The sequence below is a fragment of the Myotis lucifugus genome, unplaced genomic scaffold (genome assembly GCF_000147115.1).
Source record: "Myotis lucifugus unplaced genomic scaffold, Myoluc2.0 scaffold_41, whole genome shotgun sequence".
NCBI classification, from domain to species: domain Eukaryota; kingdom Metazoa; phylum Chordata; class Mammalia; order Chiroptera; family Vespertilionidae; genus Myotis; species Myotis lucifugus.
Genome location: NW_005871089.1, coordinates 4,863,807 through 4,887,097, shown reverse-complemented (window position 1 = coordinate 4,887,097; position 23,291 = coordinate 4,863,807). Strand labels below are relative to the sequence as shown.

The window sequence follows — 23,291 nt, the reverse complement described above, 5'->3', positions numbered from 1 at the left end:
AACTATACCTTGCAGCTGTCAGAAGCCACAGGTCTTGGAGAGGCCATCTCTCCTGTGGCTACTGCTTGTTAGGTTAAAGAATAAATGATATTGGTGCACTTGACTCCTGAAGTGTCTGCCCGACAGCTACCAGTTCTTTGAGTTGAAGTTAGCTGGACTAAACATGTTATAGACATCCACACTACAACCTGTATAGTAGGTTGTGATATTGTGATATTTTTATTCCTAATTTATAGATGAGAAAACAGAACCTCAAAGAGGTTAAGCATATTGTCCAGGGTCACACAACTATTATCTGGAGTCTGACTCCAGAGCATGTGGACTAAACCAGTTCACTCTGTAGCTGGCTTAGGGTGTGACCTCCCCGGAGGGAACTTGAACTGTGAGGAGAGCATCAGGGATACAGCTCTGGCAACCTTCATTGTAGTAATCAAAATGAGGTGAGGGTGACAGAAAAGTAGAGAGGATCTGGGCTGTGGAGGAGTGATAGCAGGCAATTGCCTGTTCTGAGAAGACATTTGTCAATGTCTCCCCAGCCCTGGTTACCATGTGCTCTCTGTTTTCTGACACTCACCTCTTCCTTCCCTGCCTCCCACAGGCAGCTTCCTGCCACTGCACATGCACAGCTGGTCAGCCCAGGGACCTCTGTGGGGAAGGGCCCTGCTGCCCCAGCAAGAGACCAAACTCACTTATTCACTTGGTTTTCATATTTCCTCCAACTCCTCAGAAGAGGAAACTGAGGCCCAGTAGCTATGATTTCTCCACCCCACTGGCCACTTGCAGACCTCAAGTCTGCCACCCTCACCAGATGGAACTGGGCTGCAGCTGAGATCTTGCTGAAGAGAAGCCAGAAGTTGTCTCTGAGTTTTCTTTAGGTCCGTGGTTGGGAACCTCCTCCTCCCCATCACAGCAGACATTGTGTCTCTTCAGATTCCTTCCCCCTTTCTCCCTGCTTTTGTTATGATGGTTCTATGACACCCTCCCCCAAGGAGCTTAAGAGTTGTGAGAAACCATCTTCACCAACTCCCTTTCATCATCTTTACCTCATCACTTCTCCATCACCCTCCCCTCTTATTGGTCACCACAGTGATATTCATACCCCCACCTCCTTGCCACTGCCAATTCTCTTCCTCTTCCTAATTCCTACCACCCTTACCTCCTCAATGCCATCCTTCCCCCCATCCTTCCCACTGTGACTGCTGGTAGCATTACCTCTGTCATCTCCTTCATCCACATCATCACATCCGATGTTGCCTCTGCCATGACTACCACCACTGCCACCACTACCATGACCTCCACTATATATACTTACCTTCTTTACTGCCACGCTACCATCTCCTCCAACCCCATTTCACCCCTGTCACCACCATTGTTACCAGGGACTTCCTCATTCTCACCTCTACCTCTGCCATCTTCTCAGCTACTTCCAACCCTATTGATTCCACATCATTTCTCCCAGGGCCTCCACCATCCCTGTCACCATCACCTTCTCTCCACCTGGCATTGAACCTGGGGCTTGGGCAAGGACCTAGTCAGAGAACATTATCCTGCCTGCAGACACCCCTCCTAGGTTTCTCAGATGAGACCATCAGCAAGCCAGGTATCAGAACACACCCTCATCTTGACCCTTCCTCAAAATGCTTTTGACAGGAGGCAGCTCAGGCCTCCTGTCAGCCATGCCTGTACCGAAAGAGACAGCTGCTGTCTGGTTAAAGATTGAGGCCCTTAGTTCGGGCTGCCCTTGTTTGCATAGTGATTGCAGACATTTGCCTCCCATCTCCTCCCAGCTCCGAGTACTGTACTGTGGGTGTTCAGGTGCTGTAATTTGATCTTCTCCAGACTTTCTAAGGTCATAACAGGCATAGGGCAGGTGAACACAGGAGTTGCCCCAGAACTAATACTGCAGTGTTAAGAGTGAAGGCTCTGGGATTCACTGCCAGTATTCAAATTCTGACTTTGCCATCACTGGCTGTGTACCCCTGTGGTTCAAGTTCTCCACCAGTAAAAAGAGCGTAATGAGAGAGAAAGCCTATGAAGTGCTTGGCACAGGCCTTGAGACATGGGAATTACTTAGCAAATGCAGCTATAATTATTGTGAGGATTGGGGCCACAGTGCCCTTGTTCCTGACCTCCTGGAACTCCAGCCCACTCCTCATTGTCACAGTCCCCTCCCTCAGGTCCCTAAAGGCTCAGTGGGAGGGTGGGATTGGGGAAAACTTGCTGCCTTTGCGGGTAGGAGCTGCAGTTCCAGATTATGGGGCCTGATGCATCTCATTGGGGTTGGTGGAGACAGTAGCAGGAGCAGGAACCAGGGTAGCCCCCTTGGGACTACCTCACTAATGAGCTCTGGACTGCAGAGCCTGGCCTGTGTAGACCTGGAGGGAAAGGGGCCAGAGAGCATGGTTAAGCCACCTTCCCTCTCCCAGCAGTTGCAGAACTGAACAAATAGTCTATGTAGAGGTAGAAGCGGTAGGACTTGGTGACAGAATAAAGGTCTATCTGTGTGCATGTGTGTATGTGTGTGTATGGGTATGTGAGTGTATGTGTGTGAGTTTGTGTATTGAGTATGTGTGTGTGTGAGTGTGTATTTGTGTATGGCAGCGTGCATATGTTATGCAGTAAGAGAGAATAAGATAGTTTCTTTGGTCTAAATGGGTCTAAACATCCTGACTCTTCTGAAAGGCAAACAAAAAAGATCTTTCTAACATAGTGACATCTCATTCAGGTTAACAAAAACACCGCCAGGGATGCCTGGGCTGCACTGTGAGTGTGTGGAGTATATATGTGCACACCTGTCTGTGTTGGGCTGGGTAAAGAGTGGTCTGGGAAATTCATTCCTGAGAAGCATCAGCCCTGAGGATCAGGGCCGAAGCACCATTCGTCACTTTGCCATGTTCAACCAGAACTCATAGCTCCCTAATGTAAGTGATAGCCTTTAGTTAGGTGAAGAAGAAAGCTTACATTCCTTCCCATTTCATCCCGCCTCCCATTTTCTAAAACTTCTCGCTTTTCTTCCTTCACTTTTTAAAAATCAACCTCTTCCTCCCTCCTCGTCCTTTTGGGAGGCCAGTGCTCTACCCCAAGCATGGTCATATCAATGGGGTTGGGTGCTGGGCAGTGTAGGCCTCCCCTGCTGGCTGTGTCCTTCCCCTTAAAGGTGGGAGGAGTCCTTCCCCCTCACTGGACACAGGCCTGGCCAGCCTGAGGATGCATGCAGAGCCTTCCTCCTTTCTCTCCCTCTGAGTCTAAAACCCAGACTCTGGGACCCAGAGAACTTGGATCTTTATTCATGCGCCTCTATGAAGCTATTAGTGGCTAGAGAGCCATTATCCTGGCTCCAGGAATGAAGACAAGCTTGGCATCATTTAAGGTGGCCAGAGAAGAGGGAGCAAATGACCCCAGGGAAGAGGCATGGAACAAGAGTGAAAGGAGGGGAGGTGGGGGGAGGTCACGGAAGGCACACAGCCTATTCAAGCTTTCACATCAGGCTCAGGACCAAGTTTTAGAAAGCTTAGATAAGGCCTGTGTGCCTCTGTTTATCTCTGTGCTCATGGCCATTATGACTCATTTAAAAATATTATATTGGAAATGTGTTAGGCACTAGTTTTTCCAGAATGAATTTATCACTGTTTCCATCTCTACCATGATTGCCATCACCACCAACACCATCATCAATATCAATACAGAGATGGCCATTGTTGACTGGATGAAAGAACCACCATAATCACTACCATCTTCATCTCCAACATTGCAGACTCGGTATCACACCTCTGCCACTAACACTACCACTGACATCACCACAACCACCACCTTCACCAAATCTATGCACCATTGATGACAACACCACCAATAGCCACTGTCATCACTGACATCCCAGTTGCTTCCACCACCATCACACTACACTACATCACACCTCTGCCACCAACCCTACCACGCGATTGACACTAACATCACTGATAACCACCAATCTCACTGACATCACCATTATCATCACCAAGATTTACATGGCCATCTCTTCTGCCAACACTACACTATTGCTGAAGTCACCATTAGCACCACCACCATCATCATTGACATTTCTACTATTGTCCTTACTGATATTCCTATCACAATCATTCACCACCATCATTATTGACATCACAGCTCCTCCCAACCACCATCATCGCTACCATCATGGACATCACCACTATCATCATTGATGTCACTGCCACCACCACAAATTTGTATCTTCTCTCCTAGAAGTGTGTTTCTGTCCTTCAGAGCACAGAAATAAATTTGTAATCACACATTCTTTAATGTTGAGTGGTCCTCATTCAACTCTAAGTGTCATGAAAACAGGGATGTGTCTCTCTTTTTCCCACTGCTGCATTCTCAGTGCCTGGCCAATGGGCAGCTCACAGTAAGGACTCAATAAAGGTGTTGAATTAACATATTATTTAGACTAGCACAGCCCCTACATTAAAGGCAATTTAGGATTAGGATTTCAATTCTTCCCATAATTCTATCTCCTGACTGGACCTAGAAAAAATAGCACTGGGTTATATAACTGATAAGCAATTGAGGAGAAGCGTGTGCTGGCTCCATGATATGCTCAGCCATGGTGAGATGATTGTAATCTACAGTCCACGGCCAGTAGTGCTGCAGATGAGTTGACAGAAGTTTGGTTCTTCTAAGATATTTATGTCCATCATTATACCACCTGGAATTTATCTGAATCTGGATTAACTCGGTGTTGAGACTTAATCCAGTTCATCTTTAAGACCAACAGAGGTTTTCAAACATGCTCCCAGTAGGAGAGAGGTTCCTTGGAGCTAATGATGTGAGTTTGAGGAGGTGTCTGATGGGGATCCCACAAAGGAGGGCTTTGGGCTCCCCATCCCAACATCAACTACTGGGTTTCTGGGAAAGACTGTGTTATAATGGGGTACCAGTGATTTTAGAAATAGGTTTGAAAACCATTGGCCTAGAAGCTGAGTGCTTGAAACTTTTAGTTTTGGAAGAGATATTCAGCATTGTGGATGTCCCAACCAAAAACCACAGACCAACTAATGCCACCAGGCCAAAAGAAGCACTAGAATATGCTTATCTGATGTTTCTGTGAACTTTCTCTTTCCAAGGCTACAGTTAGCTCCCCAAGATGTCTTTTACTCTGGTTCTTTGGAAGAATAAAAACACAGTTTTGTTCTTGGCGCACTGTATTCCATGCAGGAATCCTTATTTAAATCACCTGTGTTGGGAACATAAACCTAAGGAGAAGCACAGTATATGAATCTTCGCAATGAATTCTGGGAGATTGTCACCTGAGGGGAGGAGACCAGACAGAATTGGCAGCATTGTGCCTTTGGTGTGATGGTCACTGAGAGTGATAGGATGGGAGCAGAAGGGTGGGGCAGCTGGCTGAAGAGTGGGAGGATGGTTATCTCTCACCCCCAAGGGCCAGGATCCACAGTAAAACCAATGGATCCCTCTGCTCATCCATCAGCCATCTCTGAAAAATGGTAGCCCCTGGGCAGGGCTGTGTGTGTGTGTGTGTGTGTGTGTGTGTGTGTGTGTACACATGTGCACACACTTACCGAGCAGCTATAGGGGCACTGACCAACCCCAGCTCTTTCTGGTCAATATTCATGTCGGCCCTCAGGTACCCCTCAGGGCATGGGCAGGCTGGGCAGGAGGCTCTGGGCCAGTGGTTCTCAACCTGTGGGTCACGACCCGTTGGGGGTCGAACGACCCTTTCACAGGGGTCGCCTAAGACCAACACATATATAATTACATATTGTTTTTGTGATTAATCACTATGCTTTAATTATGTTCAATTTGTAACAATGAAATTGGGGGTCACCACAACATGAGGAACTGTATTAAAGGGTCGCGGCATTAGAAAGGTTGAGAACCACTGCTCTAGGCTTTGGCCTCGCCTGGGGAGAGTGGGTGGCTGAGTCTCTGCCCCAGGGAGAGACTGAACTGCCTGGCCAGGGAAAAGGTGGCATTCTCTGGGGAGACTGAATAAGGCTGAAAAGGAGAGTTCAATTTGAGGAGATATTTTCAGACTGAGAAATGAAGGTGCATGTGAGGGAGGCTTTGAAACCAGGAGTGGAATCACCTGCTACACAGAGATTTGGGCTTTGTCCTACAAACTGCTGGGGAGCCCTGGAGAAACAGCCTAGTGTGGGATTGGTGTGTTGGGAGTAAGAGGAGGAATGGGAGATGCCAACCCCTCTCAGGACTGAGTCCAGTGGATTGAACAGCCTATTAGACCATTCAACTCTCTTCCACAGGAGGTGGGAAGGCTCCTGGAGTTGGTTAGACCCTTAACCATTTTCTTCTCGGTGCAGAACCGTTGCCACCTTGGAAAATTCATAGCCACAGAAGAGTTGCTGACCCAACCCATCCAATCTCTTCCCAGCATTTACGCCTCCAGCCTTGCAATCTCTCTTCTCCCCTCCTAGGCCTCTTTTCTCATTGGACAATCCTGTCTACCCTCAGCACCCGGCACATACTGCCCACCACAGACTGACTCCAGAAGGCTGTTTGTATTGCACTTGTATTAACTATGCCCTCACCCTAACACCCCAGCGGAATTGATCCTGACCTCACGGCTGAAGCACCAACTTTGTCTTGTCCACTGAGGGCATCTGTCCATTGTGTGTGTCCTCAGAGAAAGAAATCCTTTAATGGCTTTGGAACCTGGGAAGAGGAGGGTCTGGCAGGTTGAGGGAAACAGACATTGGTCTGCTGCTCTCATACTTCAGTTCATCCGGCCAGTGACATTCTCTTGAGTCCCTGGGTGCTCAGTCCTAGGCCCAGATCCACTGGGATGGACACAGGGAACAACAGGTGAGGGCTGTGCTTTTGGGAAGCGCAGTCTGCTAGACGAGGCATGAGTTACATGTGCAAACAGCGAAAAGACCACGCCAGAGAGCCCCTGTGGGTTGGTGACAGATAATGTGGTTGGTGACAAACTGTCTCTGAAGCTGAATATACCTGCCATGGGCTGGGGTTGGAGATCAGGGAAGGCTTCTTGGAAAAGGAAGAGGAGAAGGACAAATAATCGGGGCAACTTACATCCTTCTGGATGAGCTCCGCATAAACCAAGCAGGCAGCAGAGATCAGCTCGTCGGCATCAAGGTCGACCAGGTTGTTGCAGGCCTGTGCGGGGAGAAGGCGGAGGAAGCAGGCATAGGCTGAGGGGACAAAGCTGCTACCATGGCTGTTGCTGGGGCCACTGGATCTTTTCCTAACCCACCTGGCACAGTGCTTGAAATTTCAACACTGGGAATTATATTTTGGAGAGATGGTAACTGTAGTTTTCATACTGAGATCTAGGGAGTCCTGGGGTTCCACTGAGGGTCTCATGGGTTGCCAAGTTGGACTTGTTTTATAACTGGGGTGCCATCTAAGATGTTTTTGAATGAAGACTTTAGCACTGGTTAGAAATTTTGGGAAACTGTAGGTCTTTTGCCACAGGAGGACGCTAGAGCCAAGAGATTAACTGTGAAGCAGCCAAGCCTAGTGGTTAAGTACCAGTCAAGGCCTTGGACTCCTCATATGATCCATGGGGTGAAGATGACGATGGGCATCACTCTGGGTCAGGCTTGTTGTGAAGCTCAAATGAGCGCATCTGTAAAGCACTCAGTGTGGTGCTCGGGACATGGCAGCTCCCTCATGATCCTTCCCAGGGCAAAGAGGGCACCGAAGCCCAGCTCCCTGCGAGCCTGGGGCCTTCAGCCGGGAAGGTGCGGGGTGGGGGGGTCCCCAGGAGCGTGGGCTGGGCTTGACCAGAGGGTGCTCTCACCAGGAGGATGTCATCGCCAGCCATGCTTTCCTTCAGGACCTGCTCACGCACCATCTGCAGCAGGCTGTAGGCCACCAGCACCTGGAAGTTTCTGCAGGGCTTCCCCGTCAGCAGAACCTGCTCAGGAAGGCAAGTCTTGGTCTGTGCCCTGTGGCCTGAGACTGCACTGCCCTTAAGATGGTGAGGTACCCACCACCCACATGCCCAGGGTTAGACATTCCTGGGCCTCACTGCTGACTTGCTCATTCACTCACTCACTCACTCACTCACTCACTCACTCACTCACTCAGACAAGTGCTCACAGCTACCTCTGGGATTCTAGGCATTGAGCTGGCTCCTGGGGGAGTGGAGGAGGAAGGGAGAAATTGGGGAGAGGAATGGGGAGGGGAGAGGGAGGTAGAGAGAGGGCAGAGAACAACCAGGTAACATTTGAGTGGAGCTTCAGCAAAGCAATGGTTGATGTCAATAGTACAGGTGTCACCAAAGTCCTGTGGGTGGTATCAACTTGGGCATGGAGACCAGCAGGTCAGGAGGGAGGAGGGAGTCAGGGTTGAGTCATAGGGCTAAACCGTCCAGGCTAAACGTTGGGCTGGGTCCTGCAGACAATGGAGGCCACCAGACAGGGCAGTGACGAGGGGTGGGTGTGTTCTAGGGGAGGTTCATCTGCTGATGGCCATGGGGACTGGAATCAAAGGACTGCAGGTGCAACCTGTGTGGGGGGACCCACCTCCTCCAGAGGGAAGGCTCAGCAAGGAGCTAGCACCCAGGTGGATGGGAAGACAGAGGAACGGGGAGATGAGGGAATGAGAGCAGAGTGAAGCACTTGGCAGGAGGCAGGGAAGTGAGCTGCAGGCCAGGTGTCCACAGCATAGGCTGTAAGGCCCCTTCTTCTGCCCTGACTGCCCAGAGAGGTGAAGTTGGTGGGACTGCATGAACAGATGGATGAACTGATGCTCTGGCCTCCTCCTTATTGGGCAGGAGCAGGGTCACTGACCCAATAAACCCTGAGCACCTGGACTCCATCCAAAGCCAGCAACAAGAGCTCTCCTGCTGCCTGCCTGAGGGGTGGGGCCTATCGCTTCTGCCCCCAGCAGAGCACCTCACCTCCCAGAGCCTCCAGACATCATCAAAGGACTTGAAAGCGCGCTGGAAGCAGAGGCAGAACCAGGGGAAGAGGGACTGCACAGCCCCTGCACCCTTTCCTTCTGTAGGGAGAGAAATGGGGTGCCAGCCAGGAGGCCATAATCAGAGAAAACGGATGACACACACAAGGGAGCTGAAACAGACAGCCAGACACCAGAGCATACCAAACACTTGGGAAACACAGGATGCTTGGCTATCATTTTTCCAACTGCCCTTGGAGATGGTTTGTGGTGGATTTTCAACTGTCCAGATTCCAACCCCATTGAGATGAACCCTGTCCACTCACTTAGGTGCTTAGCAAACACAGGGTCCAGGAAGCTGATCAGGTTGTTGAGCATGTCTAGGTTCTTGCCAACCCCGATGTTGATGACACAGCTGTGCTCCTGTGAAAGATGGGTGGGAGGGAGGGAAACTAAGTCCTCTGGGCTTGAGGGCACCAGGAAAGCCAGCCCTGCTCTCCAATTCCAGGGAGCCTCTGTATGTCTGGCTCCAGGCTGAGCCCATGTCTCTGTATAAGTCTGGGTATTGTGTATGTATGTGTGCACACATCATGCCTGCGTCTATGTGGTCTGTGTGTGCCAGTGTATCCATCTGTATATATATGTGCACCTGTGTGTGTGCATGTACATGTGCATATGTGTGTGTGTGTGTGTGTGTGTGTGTGTGTGAGAGAGAGAGAGAAAGAGAGAGAGAGAGGGATGCAGAGATGTTTCAAGTGTGGCTCACGATGCAGTGAGCCCAGTTATTTCTCTGCACACATGCTGGGGGTCAGAGGCAGGACCAGGGAAGCATGTATGCACACTGTTGCATGGGGAGGAAAGGATGAGGGTGGGTTCTGGGAAGCCTCTCATGGATCATGAGGAATTCTTTCTATGAAGCAGCAATTTCAAAAGCCTTTAGCCTGGACAGCGCGGTGTGCATCTGGGTAACCCCACGTCCCCGGTGTGCCTGGAGTACAGGTCATGTGAAAGGAGCCGTGAGAGCAGCCTGACGATGGAGGATTGAATGCCTGGCTGAGGTCATTGGATTTTATTCTGAAGGTGTGAGGAGCCATGGAATATTTATGGAAGCAGAGCATGTTTTGGGAGAGGAATGCCAGAAGTGGGTGCCGTCACTGGGCCTTGTCAGTCACACCCTTTCAAGGTTTGGTGAGAGCTGGACCCAGAGCATCACTCCAGCCCCCTCCACAACTCCAATGCTTGCCACCCCAACCCTAGAACACACTGCACTGGGGAACACACTTCTAGGCTCCTCTGGGACCCAAAGAGCTGTTCCAGGGCTAGAGGAAAAGGCTGGGGTTGCCAATGCCTGCCTAACCTCTAGGGGTTGTTTAAAGATTTAGCGGGGGAAGGGGAGGCCCTCAGCTCAGGCCGAACCCTCACCGTTTTCTGCAGGAAGAATTGGAAGAGCCAGAAGGTCTCATGGTCATGTTCCACCATCAGCTGGAAGAGCATCACCATCTCATGGAAGCCCTGCTGGTACTCTGGGGGGAGGGGCCAGTTAGGAGGGGCTGAGTAGGAGGGCAGAGCCTGGGCTTGGGCAGGGAAGGAATTCCAGCAAGGAATTGAGAAGAGGGGCCCTGGGGGAGGCTCAGCGCTGTGGCACACCTGCCTGAGTGTTGCAGACATAGCTCAGGAGCAGGATCTTCTCCAGCTTCTTCTTGTCAATAAGGACGTTGCCCAGGGGATCTTTGTCGTAGAGTTTCTGGATGTCATATGCTAGATTGCAAGCAAGGGACAGGAGGGTAGCACCAGATCACCTCCAGCAGCAGGTCAATGGGTGAGTTTATTTCCCCCAACCAACCCAGGCAGGAAGCTTTGAAAGGAACATCAGCCTCCACCCCCTCCCCCACCCCCACCCCAGACTCTCTCTCTCACCACACCCTGACCTGCCTGGGTTTCTTCCCACTTCCAAATTTTTGACCAGGCTGAACCCTCTGCCAGGTCTGTGACCCCTTCATCCAATTCAAATCCAGCCTGGTTCTCTAGACCAAGGTGAGAAGAGATGAAGACAAACCAGCAGGAACAGCATGCACCCATGGAAACACCATGCCCCATGGGCATCTAGGGGCACCCAGTAGAGGTGGGTGGATGGACTAACCACGGTTTAGCTGGGAAAATTTCAAGCACATGTCAAGACAGCTCCCAGGAACTGGGTAAGTACCCCCACAAGACTGAGGAGGGCTCAGAGATGGCTTCCAGCAGTCCCCTCTGCACAGCCCTCCCACCCCAGTCTGCTCACCGATGTTATTCCGAGTCTCTGTGAAGTTCCGGTGCAGGTTTTCCAGAAGGGGCCGAATCTTCTCATACATCTGGCATAAAGCTTCATAATTTTTCCTATGAGAAGAGGACTGAAGCTAAATCAGGCAGCCTTTCCTCCCAGCAAGTCTAGGGACCCTGGGCTGTGCCCACTGTCTGGGATGCCGCCCTCCCCTCTGCCTGTGCCAGCCCTAACCATGCTCTTCTATGCACCTGGAGTGCAGATGGGGACGAGATTAACCTCATGGTTCTGCAGTCCGATGGCCACACCTGAATCCTGGCTTCACAACTTAATAACTGGGGTCTGCAACTAGGGTCAAGCCTTGGCGACCTCACTTTCCCTCTCTAAGCTTCAGGTTCCTCATTTGTAGAGTGGGATAGCACTAGCACCTATGCCTCAGAATTATAAGGATTGAATGAGGGGTTTATGTGCCCATCATCACAATGAGGTTGAATGGTGTCCCCCATGTCCATGCCCTAACCTCTGGAACTTGTGAATGTATCCTTATTTTAAAAAGGGTCTTTGCAGGGGGAAAAAAGGAGACATATGTAATAGCCTTTGTAATACTTTAAGCAATAAAACAATTTTTAAAAAAAAGGTCTTTGCAGATATAATTAAGACTCTCAAGATGAGCTCATTCTTAATTACCTAGTTGGGCTCTAAATCCAATGACAAGTGTCCATATAAGAGATACACAGAGGAGAGAGATAGGGAGGAGGCAGAAGGCCATGTGACCACGGAGGCATAGACTGCAGTGATGCAGCCACACGCCAAGGAACGTCTGGAGCCCCCAGAACCTTCAAGAGACAAGGAAGGGTGCTCCCATAGAGCCTTCTGAGGGAGAGAGGCCCTGCCAGGCCCTTGCTTTTGGGCTTCTGGCCTCCAGAACTGAAAGAATATATTTCTACTGTGGTAGGACACCTGGTTGGTAGTGCTTTGTTAAAGCAGCCTCAGGAAACTAACAGGTGGGCTCTTGTCTCAGCACTCCCCAGCTGGCCCTCAGACCGCCTACTGCCCTGGATTTTCCTCCAACTCACCCTGCACGTCAATCTCCACATCCCTAGGCTGCACAGGCCCAGGGGAAGGATGGGATGTCATGGGGAGGGGGTGGGGGATGGGACGAGAGCAGTTGCTGGGGTCAAGCCCATGTCTCGCTAGTATGTGGGCTGGTAAATAGAACTGGGCAGGGCTGGTGAAGGCCCATTCTGTGTGTGGGCCCTGGGTCAGGAGTACCATGGGGATTGTGCCACTCAGAATGAGAAGTCTGTTTAAAGTCTATTTAAAGCCACGCTGGGGTGAGCACCCCCTCCCCACTGTGCTACCACCCACCCTTCCCTGTAGGATCTGGAATGTTCTACCTCCTTGTACTGTCCACTGTGAGCCGCTCATCCTGGGAACTCTGCCATGAGTAGTAGCCCGTGAGGAACTTCCAGGCTTCTGTCCTCACGAAGGGGTGCAGACCCTGAAGTCGGGATGGGGAGTGAGAAGTCATGGTTCTCTGAATGCCTGCCAAAAGAGCCCCTCCCAATGCCACCTTCCCCCTTGCCCACCCATGCTCCCTAGTTCCAGGGGAAGACCCAGGCTTGGGGACCATACCCTTTCCAGGATGTTAACACAAATGAAGTCTCGTGACTTGGCCAACTGACCGTTCTCGTCAAAGAAGCCATCCCATTCTGTCTTGTCAATGGGCGGCTTTCTCTTCACCTGTTGAGGACAACCACGTAGCCTTCTGTTAGGGACCTTTGGCTTTTCTTTTCAGTGTGATTTTTAAATGATATACTCCGGATTTTGCAATGTGAATCTAAGCTCACAGTAGTCTCTGACTCATTTCTGGAAATTTATCCTGAAAAAATTACTGAAAAAATATATTAAAATGCTGTATGCACAATAATTTTCATTGCACACTACTTACCAAAATGAAAAATGCAAGTGCTCTAAGTGTTATACAATAAGGGAATAGTTACGTAAACCATGGTTTATGTACTCAATGGAATATTATGAAGCATATAAAACAATGCTTACAAGGATGAATAATCTGGAAAAATATAAATGTTAACAGAAAAAAGCAGAATACAAAATTGCACATTCAGTATCTATCTTCTCTATGTACTATCTATCCTCCATAAATATCTGTTATATATTATAAAACTACATCTTATAGACTCAAATACATAGTGAGTTAACTATAAAATTGTTAGAAGACTAAAAAATACCAAAAAAGCTATCTAAAACTAACAATGATTATTATTATTTAAAAATATGTTTTATTAATTTTAGAGAGAGAAAGGGGTTGGAGGGAGAGGGGAGAGAAAGAGAGAGAGATAGGAGAAAGAGAGAGAGAGAGAAATATTTATGTGAGAGAGAAACATCGATGGGTTGCCTCCCATAAGTGCCCTGACCAGAATTGAACCTGAAACCCGGGTCTGTGCCCTGGCCAGGAAACTGGTGACCTCTTGGTGCATGGGATGACGTTCAACCAACTGAGCCACACTGGCCAAGGTGACAGTGATTATTTTGGAATGATAAGATTATAAGTACTTTTTCCTTTTTATTGTATTTCCAAACTTTTCTATAATGATATATGTTGCTTTCATAATAAAAATATAAAATAAGCACTAATTAAGGTGTGTGTGTGTGTTTGGGGGGGGAATGGGTACACTGCATACAAAGTAATTAAAAATGCTCATAAAACAATAACAAGAAGTTAAAGTTCTTATGAAAATGACCTCCCATTAATATGCACCTGAATATGCATGCATGTGACTCAAATTTAAATTTGCAAACAAGTCACCTGAGAATCTTTAAAATGCAGATTATGACTCAGCCGGTCTAGGGTGGAACCAAAATGATGCATTTCTTTTAAAAAATATATATTTTTATTGATTTCAGAGAGGAAGAGGGAGAGAGGGAGAGATAGAAACATCAATGATGAGAGAAAATCATTGATTAGTGCCCCCTGCACACCGCCTACTGGGGATTGAACCCACAACCCAGGCATCTGCCCTTGACCTGAATCCAAACCAGGACCCTTCAGTCCACCGGCCGATGCTCTATCCACTGAGCCAAACCGGGTAGGGCAAGATGATGCATTTCTAACAAGCTCCCAGGGGATTGCTGACTCTGCTGGTCCATTGACCATATGAGTAGGAAGGTATTAGATGGTAAAACAGCACTGGAAATGAAAAACAAGAACCCATAGGCCCAAGTTTGAAATAATTTTCATTAAGTCCGTGTTTGGTAGGGATGGGTTGAATAATACATTTTAATAATGTATTTTCTAAAACCTTTTGCATTTTAAGAAAAACATGTTTCACCTTTCATTTTGCAACACGGAGTCAATTTCCCTTGCATTCCAATGAATGGCCAATGCAGTCACTGCAAAGAAACACTGATGGAATGGTGGTAAACTATATGACGCTTCAGAATAGTAAAAAAGAGTCACCAAGCAAGACAGCCTTCCCTGGAATGGCTCTCTCTAAATGCTCCAGTCACAAAAGCTGCCCCGTGTGGCCACCCTGGTCCTGCATCTTGAGTCTTCCCTTCCTCCTGCCTCTGTTTCGCATTCTGCAGTGCACACTAGCCCAAGAAGCTGTTCTGAGCCCGTGTGCCAGCAGCATCCAGCTCTGGTGCCCTTTGCCTTTTGGAGCCATGGCAGTGACCACCGCAGTGATGGTTTATTTGCCCTATTTCCCACTTTCCCTTGGGTGATCAGTTCCCCTGGGACTGAGTCATTCTATCTTCTCTATGCGTTCTCTATCTTCTGAACCAAAATAGGACAGATGGGCCCAAGAAGGTACAAAAAAATCTTAGTGTTGGCCTAACCCTGGGAAGCCGGGTCTTCCCCATTGCCTTGCACCTACTGCATGGACACTCATCTGAGCCAATCAGAGCCAGGCTTCTGCCCTCCGACAGCTGTCATGTTTCATACCTGTACTTAGAGACTGCAACTCAGCGTGCACTGTGGCAGTACTAGACGTAGGAGGAGAGAGCCAAAGCTGGGCTGTGTCCCAGATTCCTAATTATAACAGGAAATGCATGCCCTAGCCGGTTTGGCTCAGTGGATAGAGTGTCGGCCTGCACACTGAACGGTCCTAGGTTCAATTCCTGCACATGCCCGGGTTGTGGGCTTCATCCCCAGTTTGGGGCGTGCAGGAGGCAGCAGATCAATGATTCTCTCTCAACATTGATGGTTCTATCTCTCTCTCCCTCTTCCTTCCTCTCTGAAATCAATAAAAAATATATATTAAAAAAAGGAAATGCATGAACTTTAGGAATTCATTTCCAAATGAATTTCAGCCAGTTGGTTAATTTCTATAATAAAGACAGCTGTGAATTTGATGGGGATTGTATTAAATTTATAGATCAATTTAGGGAGAATTGATAACACTATTGAATCTTCTGACCCACAAACACAGTATATTTTTCCATTTATTTAGGTCTCTTTAAATTTCTTCTCTCAGTAATGTTATGTAGACTTCAGTATATAGGTTATTCATGTATTTTGTTAGATTTATCCCTAAATATTTCTTTTTTTGGATGTTATTGTAAAAGGTGTTATTTTTAAAATTTCAACTTCCAATTGTTCATTGTTAGTATATACAATAGATTTTTATATATTGATCTTATATTCGGAAACTTGCTAAGCTCACTTATTAGTTCTAGTATGGTCTTTTGTTTTTGTTTTATGGATTATGTGGGACTTATTATACAGGCCAAGGATTTGAAACTATGACCCATGGGCCAAATCTGCCTCCAACTTGTATTTTTTTATATAAAGTTTTATAGGCACACAGCCATGCCCATTCATTCATGCATTGTTTATGGCTGTTTTTGTGCTATGATGGCAGAGTTAAGTAGTTGCAACAGAAACAACACACAAAAACTAAAATACTTACTACTTGACCTTTACAGACCAAGTTTGCCAACCCTGACATAGACGATCATTTTTCTTTGGACAAGGGCAGTTTAATAACTTCTTCCTTCCCAGGCTGGATGCCTTATTTCTTTTTCCTGTCTTATGCACTGGCTAGAAATTCAGGTATAATGTTGAATAAAAGTAGTGAGAGCAGACATCTTTCTTTTGTTCCCAATCTTAGCAGAAAAGCATTCAGGCTTTCATGATGCCATATGATAATTGTAGCTGCCCTTTATCAGATTGAGAAAGTGCCCTTATCTTTCTAGTTTGTTGAGAGTTTTTTCAGGACTGAATGTTTGATTTTTTTTTTTACATGATATTCTGCCTCTATGGAAATGGGATAAATCCATTTGGTGATCATATATTATCCTTCCTACATATCATTGGATTCTATTTGCTAAAATCTTATTTAGGATTTTTCCATCCATGTTCATGAGAGATATTGGCCTATAATTTTCTTGCAGTTTCTTTAATTTTAGTGTTAGGGTAATGTTGACTTTATAGAATGAGTAGGAATGCATTTGTGCTTTTCAAGTTTTTGAAGAGTTTTTGTAGACTTGCTACTATTTCGTTCCTCAGTGTTTGGTACAACTCAGCAGTGAAAGCCATCGAGGCCTGGAGTTTTCTTTGTGGGAAGATTTTAAACTGAAAATTCAGTTTCTTTATTTGATTTGAAGATGGAGACAGAGAAAATTGTTTCATTTTTTACTTTAAATATTAGAGATTGATAGGAACCATACAGTTTTCTTCCAACTCATTTTAATAATACAAAAACAACAGGGAAGTAATGAAATCATAAGGCATAAAAAGAACAGAAATTCAAAAAATTAATTTTGAATACAAATTCATTACATTCTCTTATTAGTTGTAAACACTTAAAAGCATCAGTGATGGGCCAGACACTTTTCTAAGCAATCCTATATAATAAAAGCCTAATATGCTAAGTGTCCGGTCGAACAGTCAGTCATTCAACCAATCAAAGCATAATATGCTAATGATATGCTAAGGCCACTCAACTGTTTGCTATGACGTGCACTGACCACCAGGGGGCAGTCAACCAGTCGACCAGTCACTATGATGCGCACTGACCACCAGGGAGCAGATGCTCTGACTGTTAGGTTAGGTTGTTGCTGGGGTCCGGCCGATTGGGACTGAGTGAGATGGGCCAGACACGCCCTGGAGTCCTCCCGCAGTCCCTCCCTGGCTGGCCAACCTCCCGCATCCCTCTCCAGCCCTGATTGTGCACCAGTGGGGTACCTCGGCTTGGCCTGCGCCCTCTCGCAATGTTGGACCCCTCGGGGGATGTCGGAGAGTCAGTGCTTAACATAGTGCTTATCCTATCTAATAATAGAGAAACATGGTAATTAACCATAACTTCGCTACCCTTCCCATTGGCTAATCAGCGAGATATGCAAATTAACTGCCAACCAAGATGGCGGCCGGCAGCCACGCAGCTAAAGCGAACATGAGGCTTGCTTGCTCCAGTGACAGAGGAAGCCAAGGTTCCCCGCCTGCCGCAGCCCAGCTCTGAGCTCCAGATGCAACAATGTTGCAATTATAGAAGCTAAACAAACCCAGAAACCTGCTTTCAGCCGGCAGCGGGCTCAGAGCTTAGAGCGCCAGTGATGGTAACAGAGTTTCAATTATAGAAGCTAAACAAACCCAGATATCTGCTTTCAGCCAGCCACAGCCTCAGAGCTGGAGCTGGCTCTCAGCTTCAGTGACAGCTATAGAAGGTAAATAAATCCCAGAAAAAAAAAAAAAAGAGGCTGGGAGCTTCAGTCTCCTGCCAGCCTGAAAATGGCCCTCAGCCCCTCACCCAGACTGGCCAGGAACCCCAGTGGGGACCCCCACCCTGAAGGGGTTGTGACCAGCTGCAAACAGCCATCAACCCCTCACCCAGGCTGGCCAGGCACCCAAGCGGGACCCCCACCCTGATCTGGATCACCCTTCAGAGCAAACCAGCCGGCCCCCACCCGTGCACCAGGCCTCTATCCTATATAGTAAAAGGGTAATATGCAAACTGTCCCTAACAGCAGAAAGACTGGGAATGACTGGTCACTATGACACACACTGACCACCAGGGGGCAGACGCTCAATGCAGGAGCTGCCCCCTGGTGGTCAGTGTGCTCTCACAGCGGGGAGCTCTGCTCAGCCACAAGCCAGGCTGATGGCTGCCAGTACAGCGGTGGTGGTGGGAGCCTCTCCTGCCTCCTCAGCAGCGCTAAGGATGTCCGACTGCTGCTTAGGTCTGCTCCCTGCTGGCAAGTGGGCATCCCCCGAGGGTTGCCGGGCTGCCAGAGGGATGTCTGATTTCCAGCTTAGGCCCAATCCCCCAGGGAGCAGGCCTAAGCCAGCAAGTGGTCACCCCCGAGGGGTCCCAGACTGCGAGAGGGCACAGGGACCCCCTACCCCTGAGTGCACAAATTTTTGTGCACTGGGCCTCTAGTCTATATATATAAAAGGCTAATATGCAAAGCGTCTCCTTGGGAGTTCAATCGCTCACTATGATGTGTGCTGACCACCAGGGGTCGATGCAGAACAAAGGAAGGCCTCAGCTGGCAGCTGGCAGCTGGGAAAGGGCGGCCCCGGACGACAGCTGGTAGGCCCCAATGGGCCCTGATTGCCAGCCAGGCCTAGGGACCCTCCCCATGTGCGAATTTCGTGCACCAGGCCTCTAGTTTAAATATATTAACTTGTTTAACCTTATCACCCATCTATAAGGTAGGTGTAGTTATTACACTGTTTTATAGGCCAGGAAACTATAGGAGGGCTAATTAGCATATTTGAAGTCACACAGCCAGTTTCAGAGCTGAGACTTGAACCCAGACTTGTTTAGTGCAAGAGTCAGGGTGCTGAACCCCAATGCCATGCCACCAGGAAGGACAGACAAGAGGCAAGAATTTTCAGTTTGAATTAAAAAAATATACATCTACACAAGCTGTTAGCAAAAGGTATATGTTAAAATCAAATGCCTTAGAAAGATAAATAAATATATGAAGAAAGAGACAAACACAATAAAAGAGTGGCAAAGTAATCAAAGTAATATACACAGCACACAGCAATAAAAGACATGACATCGACACAATAAGGAGAAATAATTAGAAACATCACAGTAAGTCATCTGCTGCCTTCTTTAAGAATTTGGATTACTAACCATCTACCAATAACAATGGGCCATGTGCCTACCTTGTCAGCACTGAATTTGTTTATAAAAGGTCACTGTTTTCTCCTTCCAGGAAACTCCTTTTCTCTATGCCATTTACCCCAAACCTTAGCTAACGATAGGCCACCCACAAGAAGTCTGAGACATTTGCTAGCAAGCCAAGGACAAACACCAGAAGTTTGTTGACATGCAGAGGGCTGGAGGTGAAAATTTCCTCATGAAAGCCCCCTCCATCCCTTCTCCTACTACATCCACAACACCTGTCTCTTCCAGAAATCATAGAGCCTGTATCTGAGGTCCTTCAAAATGATGGGGACTGCCAGCTCCATGGCTTCTCAAATCCACCTTCATTCACCCATATTCCCTATTCCTTAAGGCCCTGCACAACCCATCTGGGTAGAATAGCCTGGTGGCCAGGGAGGGGGAACTATGTTGTACACAAGCTGGATATGCTTCAGCAATGCAGTAGCTGCTTTTCTAGTCCCCCGAGAAGAACACTGCTAGGCGGAGCAGTTGTGGAAGTCTCCTACTTCATGATGTGCACAAGCAGGCTAAAACTCCCCTCCAGCAAACCTGGGGAAGCCTTGGCCATGCTTCCCCTGGAGAAAGGGGCTTCCTGCTGCCACAGACCTTGGCTGCAGGTGTACATCTCCCCACCCTCCCTTCCCTTCTGCATCACTGGGTTAAGAATTTCCACTAATACTTTTAATAAAATAGGAAATCCACTGGAGGGTCAGAAAAACTTTCTATGAATGTCTTTGATGCCACATTGCTCTGAATACTCAGAAACAGAGCCCTCAAGAAAGCCTGGGAAGGGTCATTGACTCTGCTTAAGGTTCTTAACCTCTTTTACACTCCAGTTCACTTGAAGGACAAGACACACTCCCAACAGTAACTATGGCTTACCACGTCAATGGCTCTCACCCAGGAGAGAGGTGGGGGGCCCAAGGAGGCACGCATATTAAAATTGGGAGGGGGCAGTAAGTGCACTTGAAAGTTACCCAGGTGATGAGCAATAACCCAGGTGTGGAGGGTATATCATCAATATAGCATGCTGATGAACAGAATGGTTTAAAACAGTGGTTCTCAAAGTTAGCTGCACATCAGAATCACCCAGAAGGTTTGTTAAAACACAAGAATCTGCATTTCTTAATTGATGCTGATGCTGCAGGTTTGAGCGCCACTCTTGAGAATCACTGAATTAGAAGATGGACTTCCTGCCCTCGCCTGTGTTTCTCAGTGGTTAGAGTGTAGGCCTGCACACTGAAGGGTCTTGGGTTCAATTCCCAGTCAAGGGCACGTACCTGGGTTGCAGGTTCGATCCCAGCCTCAGTCAGGGCACATGTGGGAGGTAACAAATTGATGTTTGCTTCACATTGATGTTTCTCTCTCTTTCTCTCCCCTCCCTCCCTCCTGCTTTCTCTAAAAATCAATGGGGGAAAAAGAAAATGGACTCTGTAGCCCACTGTCTACACCTAAATACCAGCTCTGCCACTTAGTAGCTGTGTAGGCAAGTTTATTTACTCTCTGTGCCTCAACGTTTTCATTTATAAGATGAATAGCATCATCCATCTTATAGAGTTATGATGAGAATAAGTGGCTATAAAGCATTTAGAATAGTCATTGTACATTATAGATGCTATGTGAAAGCTTGTTGTTTTATTATTATCTTCTTGAAGTTCAGAGAAATGAAGAAAGATATGAAGAAAATTCAAATCAAGGCCCGGTAATAATCTGCAATGAAGCAATAACATTTAAAATTCAGGGAGAGGGGGCCCATTTTGGATTACTACTCTTTTATCACTCTCTTAATCATTATGATTAACGAGACTTGAAATTATAATTAGTTACTATAATTTTGAAAAATATACCGTGTGGACAATTTTTATGACTGAGGCGGACTTCTAATGAATAAATCTATCTTACTAACTAGGCTCGGAAGCACCACTAATAAAAGCATTACTGCCACCTGGTGGCAGCATACCAAAATTGTTGGCAATAGCACCAAGGAAAATTAATCAGCATCTTTAAGACTGAACTTGCAAATGTAAAGCTCATCAGTTGGAATGTCACAAATGAGGAAAAGGTGACACTGGTTTGGAGAGAAGGGTGAAAGGGGACCTGTGTTTCTCAGTCCTGTTGTTGGTGCTGATGATGAGACCAAGGTACAACCTACCTTTCTAGGTCAGCTCACAGTTCCCGTCTTTCCCACCCCGTGGGGGATTGTGGGGGATGGCTTAATACAAACCAGAGGTTGGGGAGGGAGGGACTTGGAGCTGATGAACACGCACCAGGATGAAGGAGGCCGACAGCCTGGCAGAGAGGCTGTTTTCGGGAGAGAGGGTGGTCATGGCTCCTGCTGGTTGTCTTCAAAGCACCCTCTACGCTCTATCCAGAGCTTACTTAGAGCTTTAAATGATACTTAATTAGTAGGGAAAGTGGTCTTCATTTTGGGGGATGAGTTGCATTCCCAGGGGGAACTGGGCCTCTCCTGACCTCCCACACTTGAACAGAGCCAGCCAGCTGTGTGTCACAAGGCCCCTAGAACCCTCATCATAATGACCTTGGAACATGGGAGTTCTCAGCTTCAAAGGTAAGACACATCCAGGAGCCATGGGGACTAAACCTACCAGTCATCTAGGAAAACCACAGTACCTACAGGAGGTTGGGATTAAGACATGCAGACCATGTCCTGGGGTGTGCTGGGGTGGTCAGGGAGGGCTTCCTGGCAGAGGTGGGCCAGGAAGCCTTTCTCTCTATCTCTGGCTCTCCCATCTCTAGAGTCCCTTCATTTGTTATCCCACAAGACCAGGACTCAAACCTGGAGAACACCTAGAATTGGAGCTTCAGATTTCTTCAGTGCAACTTCCAGACATTCAGAATCAGGGCATCTGGGCTGGGGCCTGGGAACTATACTTTGAAAAGCTTCTGGGTAACTACAATTCAGTATTTAAATGGTAGCTCCAGAGGGTAGACACCAGTTTAATTTACCTTTATATCCAGAGCACTTAAGAAAGTGCCTGAGTGACTGAATGAATGACTTAACTGAATGGAAAAATAAACGAAGCTCTCAGATCTCACCTCTGTGTGTATTACAGAGATTTCTATACGGAGCCCTGAGTTCCTTCCGACCAGGGTCAATGTCTGATTCTTTTGTACTTTTCCGGCCGCCTGGCACTGGGCTGGTGCTCAATATTGGTTGAATGACCCTGGGGAGTCGGCTCCTCTTGGCTTCAACATCACCAGTTCTCCACCTTAAGCATCACTTGCATTTCTACTCAGGTCCTGGCCGTGCAAGTCATCTGGCTCTAAGTCTCCTTAACTGTTGGGCGATGACAGTAATTAGACCAACCAAATTTGAATCAGGAGCTTGGAGTTGGAATTTGGACTCTGACCTCAAATTTGGATGCTTCTCCCTCCTTAGCTATGGGTCCCCCAGCCATGACATCAGAAGGTGTCAGCCTCTGGCTTTCACATTCCTATTGACATCATGAATCAGCGTCCATATGGAAGTCTCCAGTGGACACAATTGTCTCTTTACTGTCCTATCCTGAAAGTTTGTGGCACTGCATGAGGCCTTTTAAATAAAAATGCTGTATCTCTGCCTCCCTCCGCTACCCCGTCCCAACCCAGGGAAGCATTATAGCCTCTTCCCCTTCATCTGCTGCCCCCAGGTCTTCACGGAGCAGGAGGTGAAGTGGCTTTGAGTAGGGAGGAGGTGGAGAAAGGACAGGACCACCTCCCACACAGGGTGCCTTCATTCTAAGGTCTCAAGAAGCGTCCAAAGCCAATGTCCAGAGCAGGAGGCGAGGAATGGGCATTACTTGACATTGGGGATGATCTATGCCTCTGTTCTACCACATGAACTATGTTGACAACTGAGAATTAACTGCAACGAATCCTAAGAAGCTGAGGATCAGACAGGGAGCTGGAAAATCTGAGTGCCAAATCCGATGTGGCTTCTAAAATGAACATGATGGACATAGATCATCTACTGAATTTCCGTTCACCTCTGG

The 23,291-nt window shown here is 47.6% G+C and overlaps 2 protein-coding genes across 3 annotated transcripts in view; both read right to left on the bottom strand.

Annotated features, from left to right (window-relative positions):
- LOXL1 (lysyl oxidase like 1) overlaps positions 1 to 1,290 on the bottom strand; it is a 53,043-nt gene extending 51,753 nt beyond the window's left edge. The window contains exon 1 of the mRNA XM_014455087.1: positions 1,213 to 1,290. Within this exon, the coding sequence (XP_014310573.1) occupies positions 1,213 to 1,290 (78 nt within the window). The remainder of the gene's footprint in view (positions 1 to 1,212) is intronic.
- Positions 1,291 to 6,651: 5,361 nt separating this feature from the next.
- TBC1D21 (TBC1 domain family member 21) lies at positions 6,652 to 21,702 on the bottom strand. 2 transcript variants are annotated; one of them, XM_006087846.1, is made up of 11 exons: positions 21,567 to 21,702; positions 12,791 to 12,898; positions 12,553 to 12,656; positions 11,177 to 11,271; positions 10,543 to 10,653; positions 10,318 to 10,418; positions 9,222 to 9,318; positions 8,897 to 8,997; positions 7,793 to 7,909; positions 7,063 to 7,146; positions 6,652 to 6,684 (listed from the first exon to the last, which is right to left on the bottom strand). In XM_006087846.1, exons 1-11 carry the CDS (start codon positions 21,624 to 21,626, stop codon positions 6,652 to 6,654), a joined length of 1,011 nt encoding a protein of 336 aa, XP_006087908.1. In that variant the 5' UTR covers positions 21,627 to 21,702. The 2 variants fall into 2 exon arrangements, with proteins under 2 accessions (XP_006087908.1, XP_006087909.1); XM_006087847.1 differs by lacking the exon at positions 12,791 to 12,898 and having other exon boundaries at positions 21,567 to 21,626.
- Positions 21,703 to 23,291: the final 1,589 nt, after the last annotated feature.